This window comes from Nannobrachium achirus (genome assembly GCF_963921795.1).
Source record: "Nannobrachium achirus genome assembly, chromosome: 18".
Taxonomy (NCBI): Eukaryota; Metazoa; Chordata; class Actinopteri; order Myctophiformes; family Myctophidae; genus Nannobrachium; species Nannobrachium achirus.
This window is the reverse complement of record NC_137825.1, coordinates 21,000,574-21,015,005: the sequence shown is the minus strand read 5'-3', so window position 1 is coordinate 21,015,005 and position 14,432 is coordinate 21,000,574. Positions and strand designations below refer to the sequence as shown.

The following is a 14,432-nucleotide window of genomic DNA, read 5'->3' as shown; positions in this document are numbered from 1 at the left end:
AGGGTGGCCCGGTGACATATTTATTACAATATGCAGAATGATGGGGTAAATATAATAAACAGCCATCAGGCAACACATAAACAGCTGGAGGACTGACTGAAGAGGGTGATATCTTAATTTGTAATTGTAAATATCCACTTCATGCCCCTTTTCTTTCTCTTGTGTCTGTGGCATGTCTTGTTTTGTGTTAACCAACAGTTAATTGATTGATTGATTGATTGATTGATTGAAGAGTTTATTAGCAGTTTGCAATAGAAAAATCAAACCTCGGTTCGAAGTGGAGTGGTGAATCTGAGCAGCGTGCGTGCGTACGTGCGTGCGTGCGTGCGTGCGTGTATGTGTGTGTGTGTGTTGAGTGTGCCTGGCCTGCACAAAACAGCGCCCCTCCTTTAACTAGTGTGTTGTGTGTGGCCACTCAAGGTATTGCCAGGCTACGGACACGGCCAGCCACCCAGCCACCCACCCACGGACATACCCACGGATATACCTGTCTATTGGGAGTGCTTTCACCACTCCAAAAAGTACAGTTTCATGACAGCACAAATCACTGGTACAAGGTAAAAGGAGATGCTTTACAGCTTATTTGCACAGGAACCACTTTATGTATCTCATATAACATTGAAAGACAGATGGATGATGGATAGAACATAGTACTTATAACAACAGCAGGCTGAGGCAACAAGTAATCAATCTATACTGTACATATTAACAGTTGACTTGCACACACTACAAATGCCATGGATTCCACCCGACAGGCACAATAAGCAGTTTGTTCATTAGCTGCAAGATACTCGGCTGAGCTTCAACTGAGGAGTTCTTTGTCGTGAGGGCGGCTCTTTAATCACCGCTTTGGGTTCGAAGCTCAGCAACACATGATAAAAGTCTGACATCATCTTCCTACAACAGAGCAAGAGAGGAACATCAAGCCAGCAGAAATGGCTTCCAGATTTTGCACATATAAAGGGGCGGGGCTGTGAAGAGAATCGTAAATAACTCCATGTAATCCTTGGACAAACTCACCCTCACTGCGAGGTTCCAATTCTTGCCTATGCTGCCTGTCAACAGGATGTTAGTCTCTCCATTACAGACTTCTGCATTGCTGCAAGGGAAAAGAGCGACAGAACTTTTCCCTGGCGACGGCTAGCCAGATTGACAGGATGTTGACTAGTGCGCAGGTTCCCAACCTTTTCTGGATCAGAGGGAGCCCGTGTGAAAATTTCGAAAGCATTCGCGGCCCACCCACTTGACCACTTAGCTGATAGTCCGGGTAGCTCAGTCAGTAGAGCTCTCGCCTATGGACCACAAGGTCATGGGTTCGACCCCAGGCACCGCCAGGGTAAGAGAAGCATGTATTGGGTGCGGCAAGTCATGTGGCAAGTAGTGGTACCGTACCTCAGCAATCCATCTCCCAGGGGTCTAGGCACTAGGAGACTTGCATGTTACTGGCTGATACCGACAATATTTTCAGATTTTTCTCAAAAGTAATTAAAACGCTGCCAAACTTATCTGAACAAATTAATCGGCCTCAGCTGAACATCATTGCACTGTCAAGGAGTAATCCTTGTTTTGTTTATAAATCAATCTTTTCTCCAGGGATGTTTGGCCAGACTTTTCAAATCAATCTCTGTGTCAGACAGACACAGTGGACAAAATCATAGAGACAGACCTCAGACCTGTCAAAGCAGGTCTGAGGGTGATTTAAACAAACAAAGGAGATCTGTGGTAAATATCACTGTAATAGCAGTATTTACAGTGGTAGGTGGGCCATGATGCCAACATGGTTTACTGTATATGAAGCCTTTTGTTGATGAGAACAACACTTTATTCATTGAACTAATGGGTCTTATGTAAACACTGACATGACATCTGGTATAGTGACGCTCCGTGTTCACACTTAAGTGCTGTGATTTCAATGCAGTAATTGTGACTAGGTAGGGTGACACGATATTGCTAGTACCAAATATACCAGCATTCAAAATCAATGCACATTACAACATCATGCCAAGATTTCACATCCCATTAAATTGCAGGCATTTCAAGCAAGTGGGAACGGGGTTCAAGTTGCCTTTCATACCATACTGAAATGAATGGAATCTAGTGACTCCTCCACAATCAAACAAACCACAGGATGCTTTGAAAAATGGTCTGCAGTAATCTCAAATATGCCACGTATTGTAGTCAAAGCCAGACCACTGGTATGGTCCTGTCAGTTGAAACACAACATTGAAAGATATGGTATATTTCTCTCGCTAATCAGCGATAGCAGCAGGAGTGTACAATCCCGCAGACTTCCATAGATCAGTGGATCTCACCCTGTGAGCTTGTCGGTCGGCTTGTCGTGTCGAGTGGAAGGGGGTTACACAATTCTTCTCTTATGGGGGTCCCTGGCACTAAATCTTTTCAGATGTGGACATAATATACGCATCAATGTGGGGGTCCCTGACATGAAGATGTTTGAGAACAACTGCCATAGATTCCCACTACGTTGCCTTATCAAAGAGACAGACCGTTACAGTTCAGTGACTCAGGCTGGCTGTCTGGCTGAGAGGTTGTGAAAGCAGAGAGGAGACCCCTGTGCACCCACTTCCTGTGTGTTTCTTCTCCATTCTTACTGAGCCATGACATTCTCTGATTCCTATCCTATCCCTCGCTGCTCTTATCCAATCCAGTCAGCTGTGGAGGCCTGTGACAGGCATTCCACAGACTGTGTACACAGAAAAATCCTCTGTGTTAAGTTAAAGGTAGTGTCTGTGTAACGTGTCTTTGTGAAAAGGTTACAGCTCTATATTCTGATAATAATCATTGCTAAAGAGTGTCAATAATAGGGGTCACTGTCTCTTTAATAAACCATTTTGAAGAATCATACAATCAGAAGATTGTCCACATTCATCAGCTTAAATCTTATGGTGTTACAAGCCATGTTTCCATAAACTTATTGGAATTAGGGAGCCGAATTATCAGAAACTAGCCCTTACCCGTTCAAAGATATGAGCTCCGAAATGATGTGCAGTGTGTGGATTATGGGATGTGCACTGTGCACACAGTATATGAGGGATGGAAAGTAACTTTAACTGGTGCTTGCATGCTAATATGTAGGAGCATCAATGTAAGAAATACCCGTTCCATTTACGGCTACAGAGATACTGTGTACCGATCTGCATGATTTTGGACAACATCTGTAACAGGGCCAGAACCCCCCCCCCCCCGCCCGCCTGCACACACACACACTCCCCCCCCCCCCCCCCCCCGTGTGTGTGTGTGTGTGTGTGTGTGTGTGGGTTTGGGTGTGATTGTGCATGACCTGAACAACAGCGCCCCTCCCTTAACATGTGTGGTCACAAAAGGTACTGTAGGCTAAATAGATATAGATACACCATAAAAATGCTATTATACAGCATACGATTTGTGAAAGTGACAAACGGCCTTCACAGTTATGTCAGGTGTGTTCATATGCTGATGGTGATGCGATTTCAGATCAATTGCTCCAGCCACCGAGGAGAAACGCTGTTTCATACAGACAGACACTCACTCACTCACTCAGACATTCGCAAAATTATAGTATAGATGTGTATTAAGACTAAGCAAATTTAGCCCATTTCCATTTGCGGGTGTCATTCGAATTAGCGATGGTCGCATGGGTTGACAGAGTGCTCATCCTGCAAGTTTCAGCGTCCTCTGGAAGGTGGCCGATCTGCAAGCTCACAGTGCGGCGCGGAGACGCGGATGCGAGCTGCTGTGAGCTTGTAGATCGGCCACTTTTGGCACGCAACAGGCATGACCGTGTGTAACAAACAAACGGTTTGTTTTGTGGGCTATAAACGCTATACAATGGACGTTAAGCGGCAGGGGAAAGTGATAAGTTGGAGGACGATATGGAACCAGAACGTCATAATGTATTCGCATTTATTGTCTGACCCGTTTCCATTCACAAATGCACATTTAGTTTATTCGATAAAGTCTCAAAATCCACCTCCTCCAAGCGGATATTTTTTTTTTTTGCGGATAATGAAACGTTATGATGCATTTATTATGCATTTTGAAGTGTTTCCATAAAAAGATTTTGCGAATAAGCCGTAAATGCGCATTAAGAGGCTTTATGGAAACGCCACTACAGTTTCTTTTTCGTCCACACATTTATTTGTGTCATCATCACTTCCAATTTCACTTGTTTAATCTGTGTCCTGTGCAAGTTCTCTCTAAGGATTGGATACGATTGGTATCTCGAGCAGAAAATGCATTTTCTGTTAACTAAAGAGTTGGAGACGGGGAGACCCCAGGAAGATTAAAAGTGGTACTGTACTTATACATTACTTGCGTCATTTCATAACAGATTAAAAGTTCAGTGCTCAGTGAGTCATTCTTCCTTTTGACTACCATTCACACATCAACCTTCTTCAAAACTGTACATATTCGGGGCGCCCGCTGGCCTACTGGTCCAGGCGCATAACGCATAGGCATTGCCACATACTGTAGGCATTGATGCCTGGCGGCGTCGCCGATTCGATTCCCGATCTGTACGACCTTTGCCGCATGTCACTCCCCATATCTCCCCCCATTTCCTGTTAGTCTACTGTCCTATCCAATAAAGGCATAAAAGCCCAAAAACAAATCTTTAAAAAAAAAGTACATATTCTTTGAAGAAAACCCTAAATTAAAAAAAAAAAAAAATCATGTAGCCTCAATAATACTACTAGTGATGTTGAGCAGGTGACACATACTGTATCACAACCACAGACTGTCCCTGTAGTGTAATTATGTGTTAATTCATGATTATCAGAAGAACATGTTAGAACTGTTGTAATAACCCAGTGCTCATATTTGAAATCAAGAGTAATGACAATGTTTGAGCATTTAGCTTCATTCACTGCTATGTGCTCAGGTCTGTTTGTGTTTGTGACCGATGGCCATTCTCATAGAGAACGGTATACTGTATCCTGATCCAGTACAAAGGGAGTCAATGATGGTGGCATAACTTTCCATATCTATCATCTTTGGTAAGTAACACTGCTGCATTGCAGTTAAGTTGTGGGACAATCATATTTGTACAGTATTTTAAAATGATCATTTAATGTTCTATATTTATATATATATATATTCTTTGAAAATGTATGGAGCAGGGAAAAGGAAGATACTCTGTATTTTCAGATAGATATTTGGTACACATTTTTTGAAGATCCAATTAAGTAATCTTTTTTTCCGTTTGGCTCACAAAATGAAACCATTATACTTACAGGTAACAGTGCATATAGAATTTGACCTTAACTAAATACTTTTTTGAGTTGAAAAGGACTTCAATGTGTAGTTTTTCTAACGCTGCATACCTCTTACATCCTGCCCATCAATCATTTGATCCATTTTCATTACATCTGACAAATGTCAGGTATTTCCTTTTGAAAATGATCAATAGGCAACTCCAGGTGCACTAAAGGTTGTGGTAATACTTCAGGCCCCTTTTTGAGTGTAGCTTTTGCTTAGGTCCACAGAAAAGCCTATCGTCTTTCATTAAGGCTGGCTTACAGATCCAATCTAGCATCTGCTCTTCATTACCAACCTGTGGTGGTACAACTAACTGAAATATGTGCATATACAATAATGTGCTGTCGAATCACTTTAACATTTGAAAGAAGCCAGCCTGCCAACATCAGATTCTGATTTGAGATTGGTGAATGTGATTATGTTCAATAAAGTCAAATGAAACACATGATGAGCAAAACCTAACCTAGAGTGTATGGAATTTGAGTCTTTCAATCCTTTTAGAATGCAACACTGGTTCTTCAAGACATTGACAATTAACTTGATATACAGTTCACTTGATACATGACACTGACACACCTGTTTCGAAGTAAGCCACTGTCAGATTTGAGATTGGTGAATGTGATTATGTTGAATTAATTCAAATGAAACACCGATGAGCAAAACCTAACCTAGAGTGTAGGGAAGTTGTAAATGTCTTTCAATCCTTTTAGAATGCAACACTAGTTCTTCAAGACATTGAAAATTAACTTGATATACAGTTCACTTGATACATGACACACCTGTTTCGAAGTAAGCTACTGTCTCTGTGCCCACCAACCCCCCCGTGCCTGACTGTACCTATGCCAGAACGAGACATACCGGTAAAGCATCAGAAACCATATCGTGAACCATCTCACCTGAGGGCAGTCTTTGATGTAGTGGCCTTTGTTGAAACAAAGGTGGCACAGGTAGTTGGGTGGAGGCCTTTTGCTGGACTTGCGTGTCTCTGGGGATAGGGAGAGGTCAGAGAAATGGTCCGTCAACGAGCTGAGGCCCTCCACAATATTGTTGAGGGACCCGTATGGCGAGGACCCCTTGTAGAAATTGTTCAAGGCCTGTCAGAGAAAGAAAGAAAAAGGTGTGAGTATTAATATATCACTGATAACTAAACGGTGTGTCTTGATAAACAAGTCTAATTTCAGAAGAAAATAAGAAAACTGAGAAATATCCCAGCATGTCCCTGTACTCTATAATTCTGCAGAAACATGGGACCACACAACTGCAACATTGCATGAAAGAGCAGTTTTTGACTATAGGCCATTTCCCTATCAGTCCATCACACACTGATTGTTTCTGTTATGTGCCAGTCTGTCTCCTCTGTACAGAGGACAGTAGACAGTAGTAGACATTATTTCATTTCCGCAGATGCACCACATTTACTCTACAAGCTTATAGTGTCCATTTCCTTAACAGAACAAAATGCCCTTGTTGTGTGCGTTTTTCTTTTTTCCCCAACTGGTCCTGTTGGTAGTTTGGGATGATAACAATCGGCGCCATTGTTTCCCTTGAGGACATGGGTTCTGTGGTACCAGAGAGAAAGAAGAACTGAAGAACCAGGCGACACAGACAGTGGCACATTATCACAGAAAAAGGAATTGTATTGGGATTGGATGGGTGATGTTTTGTCCTAGACATCAGTCTGCTACAGCTACACTGTCATCGTGTCATGGGTTTCCCTTGGTTAATAAACCGTCAACTAAACACCAGCAGCAGGCACAGATGAAAGAGTTCAGAACACTATATCACTCTGGATTGCAAAATGCCACCGCCATCTAATGCTTCTGTAACTCGGTAATTGAAGTGAAATTATTAATGTAATTTTTGCTGCCGTTTGTAAACTTTTATTTGTATTGAAGGCATAATGCATATAGGCCAGGCATGTGCACACTTACAGTAGACATCAAAGGGGGCTTGAGCCCCTGCCCTTTTACCTATCTGTAAAAAGTGCCTTCTCCAGACCATGAATGCAGTTTTTAGTACTATGGTGAAAGAAATTAAAATGCCTCCTTTCCATGCAATACCTGCCTTGTCCAAACTCTCCTGAACTTGAATGCAGCATCTTATGTTGAAAGAATTGCCCACTCTGTGTAGAAATCCATGCCGTACTCCGCATCTCCAGTATTGACTTGATTATGCTTACTGTAGTTTAGTGTGTTATCAAGCACACAAATACAGCCGACCTCCAAGCTCACGCTGTGTTGCAACGCAGCGCGTTGTGAGCTTGGAGGTCTGCTATTTTCACCAAAAGGCCCTTTTAGAAATTTCAGTCCCTGCCTCTCTAACATTCTCTGCGCGTCCCCGATATAGGCTATCATAGCCTATATATCTCAATCCTCTCCTTGCAGATATGGCACCACCAGGCTCAGTTCAGGGAACCATGCATAGGCTACTCCTCTGACCAAGAGAGGATAGGGCGACCCGGGTGAACCCTTTTACATTCATCTATTTAAAACCCTGTCAGAGGCCTCTCTCTCTCAACCTGCCATACCTCCCTCAGCTGCACACTGACACCGAAACAGTCTGAATACACACGGGCAGTATACCGGGGCACAAAACACATATTCATATGCTAGGCTCTTTACCCTGTCACCGCAGGGCAGGTCCAATGGAGGTATGCAGGTGAGGTTTTTAGCTGACCTATGGGCAGCAAAAATAGCCTGCAGTATGAAATATGTGAACGTGTAATAATAATAATAACTAGAGTGGTGAAATTCGGGGAAATCAGTGTGGTTGTACTGACGCTGAACATTTAAATTATATATTTATTTTTTATATTATGATGTCAAGTGAACAGAACAATCCTGTCTGATTGGACATTATATTGTCCAAGATATCTGGCCTTAGTTAGAACCCAGATAACTTCAGTCAAAAGGTTGTCAAAAACAGGTTCACTTTAGCTGGCATAAAAGTTCTCTGATCTAGAACAATAGTGCGTTGCCTATAGCAACCAATCTAATTAACAATAATATCCACGGGAAAGCCTTATTGAAAGACATCAGTTGTCAGTAGACACTAGCCAGGTGCATGAGAGGCCTACAACAAGTAGCTTTAGTAGGCCTACGCACAGTACAATCTCGTGGTAGCCTAATTTATCAATTTTCTCATTATAGTTAAATGACCACTGAGGATTTTACAAGTAGGCCTACTTTACAACAGTGTTTCTGTTTTTGATTGATTGATTGATTGATTGAAGACTTTATTAGAAGTTTGCATAGGAAAAGGTACAGTTTCATGACGGTTTTTGATTGATTGATTGAAGAATTTATTAGAAGTTTGCAATAGAAAAAAGTACAGTTTCATGACAGTACAGTTCACTGGTACAAGGTCTACTAAAAGGAGATCCTAGAAAAGACTAAGCTTATTTCCACAGGAAACCATTAAAGTATCTCATATAACATTGAATGACAGACGAATAGAACACAGTACTATGCAGTAGATATGTAAAGAAAATAAAATTAAAGTTATAAAGTTATAAATAAAAAGAATCAAAGTGGATAAAAAGAATCAAAGTGGATTCACTACCTCACTCCTCAGCTGTAAGAAGTTGTTGAGATAGTTGGAGCTCAGCTGCTCCACCGCGCTGCGCTTCAGGTCCGCTGGAGAAGGAGAGCCGGTGTCCGACTGATCGGTTCGGAACGCGTCAAACGCGTTGGTCTGAGTGTCCTGCAGGGACATATAGACCCAGTTCAACAGCTGTGCGGGCTGGTACACAGACGCGGGGCCCGTGTCTATAGCGGACATCATATTGGCTTTATCTTTTTGTTGATGTGTGGAAGAAAGAAAGAATTCTTCTGCGCCGCGCCGTCAGAACAGCTGTATTTCTGTCTGAAGAGATCACCCCCGAGTCGATTCCACTTCTTTCTTGTTGTGTGACAGACAGTGTGATCATCTGCAGGATTGTTATGGATCCTTTAATTGTAATGCATTCGCTTCAGGATCTCTACGGGACCCCCGGTCCCTGGGTTATGCTCACGGGGGGAGCGCAGTGAAAGCATGACAGGGCAGAATGTCTGTCTGTGTGTGCCAGACTGCCAGTCCCAAATCTATGCGCTGCCTGTGCCTGCGCTCCAGCCAGGCTGAGCAAGGAGGAACGCTGCTCACATTGCATATTCTCCCGGTCCCGATTATTGCGTCACACAATATAGGAGGTCCAGCAGGGGCCATGAAGTTCCTATAGGCCGAAGAAGTAGTAGGCTAGTGGTTCTCAAAGTGGGGCCCGGGGACCACAACCACAAGTAGTCCATGCGGGCCATACGAGATGTCGGTATCCGCAGATTATAGGCCTATGATAACCCTTTCTGAGACACAGCTAAAATTGGTGTTATCATCAGCCACTAGAGTTGGTGTGTCCCATTAACTTTACTATAGAGGGAAAAAACGGCCCCCACTAAAGTGTGAAAAGTGATGACTCATCACTTTTCATCACTAAACCATAGTCTTGTGGGGCCGTTTTTAGCCCAAGGAATGTTTTTAGTGCAAATCAGACGCTTGCAAAGGATTCAGAATCATTAAAACCCCTTGTTTGACCCTTCGTATGCTACAGTGCAGATTCATTTTTTGCTTTTTCCCTGTATAGTAAAGTAGGCCTACACCAACTCTAGCGGCTGACAATACCAATTTAGCTGTGTCTCAGAAAGGTTAATTATCATACCAAAATATAATCTACAGATATAGAGCTTTTCAAAAATGCATGGTAACCTTTGCCACCTTTCGGATACCGACATCTCGTATGGCCCATGCATGGACTAAAGGGGTCATTAATGGGGTACAAGGGGTCCTCACCTTGTACTGTTAAAGTATTGACAGTTTGAATTAATGGATGTTTGCAGGTATGTAACTGTGAGTGTAGGCTACGCCTACAAATGGAACCGAATCATGGGCCCATAAGGGTCCAATTGGTTCAATTTGTCCCTACGCTCTCAAAGTTATGGGGCCTGTGCCAAATGTATAAGTTTGAGAAGCACTGATGTGATGTCACCTGATAAGCACTTTATTACATGTTTTTACAAACTCCACTGTGCTGTGCTCTGCAGTAGTGTGTCCAGTTGTAGAACAGTACACAATAGTCTCTGTAACTAACAGATTCTTGTGGTAATATATGTATGTATAATATATGTGCCTATACTACCTGAGAGCCTACACAAATCAAGTTTATTATTATTATTATTATGTGTTACATAGGCTATTCTCTCAATATATGGTGAAATAAAATGAAGGTAATATGCACATAATCAGTTTATTAGTTTTGTTAATGTTTCATGGTGAGCAATAAAAAAAAATAGTCCGCCTTTTTATCATAAAAACAGTAGGCCGCTAAGGAACAACTTATGATAGCCAAATATGTTGATAAAAAACAACAGCATCTTAACATATTAGTTTGCTGCCATCTAGCGTTTATGGTGAGTAATGAGCAATCTCATTAAAAAAGTTACAGTGTAGGCTATAGTGTGTGTGTGTGTGTGTGTGTGTGTGTGTGTGTGTGTGTGTGTGTGTGTGTGTGTGTGTGTGTGTGTGTGTCTGTGTGTGTGTGTGTGTGTGTGTGTGTGTGTGTGTGTGTGTGTGTGTGTGTGTGTGTGTGTGCGACTGTGCGTGTGTGTCCACACAGTCAGTGTAGGCCTATATTTATCTTTAGCATCATTAAGTAATGTAAGTAATTATGTAGCATTTTACAGTGCACAATTTACACTAAATTGTGTCTAGACTACTATAATGTAAAGTAAAGTAATGAAATTCCTGAAGGTTTTAAAAAGGTTTACAAGTTTACTATACATGAGTGACATCATCAGAAGTGACATCATAATAATGTAATATAAATTAAAGACAGAATTCAAGAAGGGACCAGCATTCTTGGTGACGTCATCATCAACTTATTTATAGTTAATGGCTAAAAAGGAGAACAAATGTGAATGTATATACATACTATTAGACTAGTTCTTACCCGTCCTTACTCTCCTTACCCGTGTGCAGCCTTACCTGTTTATGCCTTACCCATGTGTGCAAAAGGTCATGAAGCTTGACCAATCCTCACCAAACGTAGAGGATTAGTTCCAGACAGATGGATAGACATTCGGTTGATTAATAGTTAGATATTATTATATCTTACCATTTATGTTATAATAAGTAAGACAGAATTCAGTTCCCAGTTTGGGTTAGGGTTAGGCCAGCTGCCTTTACTTCTGGGTTCGGTCATTATCTTGATTCAATGATTCAACTAAACTCACAGATGGATGAATTGCAACTGTCAGATGAGCAAATCGGTGTTATTAGGAATGATGTAAATTGTTTGTGTTGTGTGACGTCAGACCACAGCTCTGGTCGACCTGAATAAGATGTGACACAGTTTTTAAATGTCACATTTAGTCTGGTATACGATCAAGAGAGATTTATTGACAGAGGATACTGTGACAGTCAGAGAGGCAAGGATATATAGAGACATATAGGGGGAGAAAGAGATTGACAGAGAATATAATTATTAGTCTTCCCAGCCAGCAAGAGACAAAGATACCCTTGCAATTTACAGTCCAAGTGGCCGCAGCGGTGTCCATGAATCAATCTTCCAAGACACAGGTGTCCTCTTCCGAGTGTCCATACACCTTCACGTCTCGGGTCACCCTCCATGAAAACATGCAGAGGAGCCACAACGACCTCTACAGTCAAATGATGAGAAATGGACAGCTGTCCTCATCTTCATGTCCGATCACCAGCTGTGTAACCAGCCAGCAACAAGGAGACACAGGAAAACCGAGATATTGCGAGGACTTCAACGCAGCCAGGAGAAGTAAAGAAACATTTGAAGACTTACACAGCAAGGAAAACCTCTTGTGTGATAAGAGTTTCATTGAGGTATCGACACATCATGTCCAGCATGTCCACACCAAAGAAAAACCTTTCCAGTGTAAACACTGTGACAAGGGTTTCAGTCGGACAAGAGACCTGAAGATTCACCAGCGTGTTCATACTGGAGAAAAACCCTTCGCCTGTAAACAGTGTGACAAGGGTTTCAGCGATTTAGGTAACCTGAAGGTACATCAGCGAGTCCATACTGGAGAAAAACCCTTCGTCTGTAAACAGTGTGACAAGGGTTTCAGCGAGTTAGGTAACCTGAAGAATCACCAGCATGTCCATACTGGAGAAAAACCCTTTGTGTGTGAACAGTGTGACAAGAGTTTCAATGTGTTATGTAACCTGAAGAATCACCAGCGTATCCACACAGGAGAAAAACCCTTTATGTGTCAACAGTGTGACAAGGGTTTCAGTATGTTACATCACTTGAGGAGACACCAGCATGTCCACAGTGGAGAAAAACCCTTTGTGTGTAAACAGTGTGACAAGGGTTTCAGTGAGTTAGGTCACTTGAAGACACACCAGCGTATCCATACTGGAGAAAAACCCTTTGTGTGTAAACAGTGTGACAAAGGTTTCAATGAGTTAGGTCACCTGAAGACACACCATCGAGTCCATACTGGAGAAAAACCCTTTGTGTGTAAACAGTGTGACAAAGGTTTCAGTCAGTTAGGTCACCTGAAGGCACACCAGCGTTTCCACACTGGAGAAAAACCATTTGTGTGTCAACATTGTGACAAGGGTTTCAGCAAGTTCGCAACTCTGAAGAAGCACCAGCGTCTCTCCACAGTGGTGAAAACCCCTTTGTGTGTAAACAGTGTGACAAGAGTTTCAATGAGTTAGGGAGTCTGAAGATACATCAGCGTGTCCATACTGGAGAAAAAACCTTCGTCTGTAATCATTGTGACAAGGGTTTCAGTGTGTCAAGTAACCTGAAGAATCACCAGTGTGTCCATACTGGAAAAAGGCCCTTCCAGTGTAAACAGTGTGACAAGGGTTTCAGTGAGTTAGGGTCTCTGAAGACGCACCGGTGTCTCCACACCACATAAGAGCTTCAATCAGTTACATATTCTGATGACAAACCATCATCTCCATACTTCACCAAATGAGTTATCCACTTTTCTTTTCTTTTTTTTTTAAGATTAGTTTTTTGCTTTTATGCCAATTGATAGGACAGTAGACTGACAGGAAATGGGGGGAGAGATGGGGAGTGAGTGACATGCGGCAAAGATCGTCAGGATCGGGAATCGAACCAATGACGCCGCCAGGGATCCACGCCAATGTGGCAATGCCTAAGAGGTATGCGCCTGGGCCAGTAGGCCAGCGGGCGCCCATGAGTTGTCCACTTGATGGAGATGCTTAAGCGGAACGAAACACGATGATCCAGGCGGCTCACCTTATGCACAACTCTAGTATAATAAATACAAGACAAAATTCAAGAAAGGAACTTTCTATTAAACCCAAGGATTACAAATGGAGAGTATGGAGGCATATAGTATATGACATAGGGCCCTATTATGAACCAGGTCTTATGCCTTATTATGCCTTAACTTCTTTGCCTTTTTTTACTATTTTGTTTTTGTTTTTTAAATATTTCAAATAGCTGATCTGCAAGTTCACAACATGCAGATGTAGATCAGCATTTGAAGTATTTAAAAATGTTTTTCAAAATAGTGACAAAAAGGTAAAGAAGTTAAGGCATAAGACCTGGATCATAATAGGGCCCATAGTGTCATAGAGTACTTTCGGTGTTGTCTGTTTCCGGCTGACAGCACAAAGGCAGGGCCTTTAGCCAATGAGGGAGCAGCGTTCTTGATGATGTCACCACCGGCAAGTGCGACCTGATATAAATAACAAAGTGCAAGTTGGCACCTCAACAGAGTGCCAACCCACACAGACAGCACCAAACAGCACCGATCGCAGACTAGGCCAGGTTACATAATAAGTATGGCCTGTCCATTTTGCATGCCTATACATACATGGACATACACGCAAAGCCACGTAGGCTATTGGAGCAGCTAGCAACGCTCAAAAATATAAGCAGCTAATGTATGTTTTGCATGAATAATAGGCCTAATAGGGTAAATCTGCAAATTAATAAAACTGTCAAATGATTTGAGTGGAGTAAAAGTAGCCCACAATAGTCCAATTTGCCTCTGGGTGGAGTATAAAATTTAAAAAGGAAAGTAACATTTTTAATGTAAGTACCTATAAGTGTACAGTACTGTACTTGGTTGCTTTCCACCACTGTGCCAACAATACAATTATAAAGTTATCTACATGCAATAATTACT

The 14,432-nt window shown here is 42.1% G+C and overlaps 1 protein-coding gene across 1 annotated transcript in view; it reads right to left on the bottom strand.

The window, feature by feature from the left end:
- Positions 1-9,050, bottom strand: part of LOC308303670 (zinc finger CCHC domain-containing protein 24-like) — a 28,926-nt gene extending 19,876 nt beyond the window's left edge. The window contains exons 1-2 of the mRNA XM_080748118.1: positions 8,818-9,050; positions 6,153-6,350 (exon numbers count right to left, since the gene is read on the bottom strand). Of these exons, the coding sequence (XP_080604244.1) occupies positions 6,153-6,350; positions 8,818-9,039 (420 nt within the window). The 5' untranslated portion in view covers positions 9,040-9,050. The remainder of the gene's footprint in view (positions 1-6,152; positions 6,351-8,817) is intronic.
- Between the last annotated feature and the right edge of the window lie 5,382 nt (positions 9,051-14,432).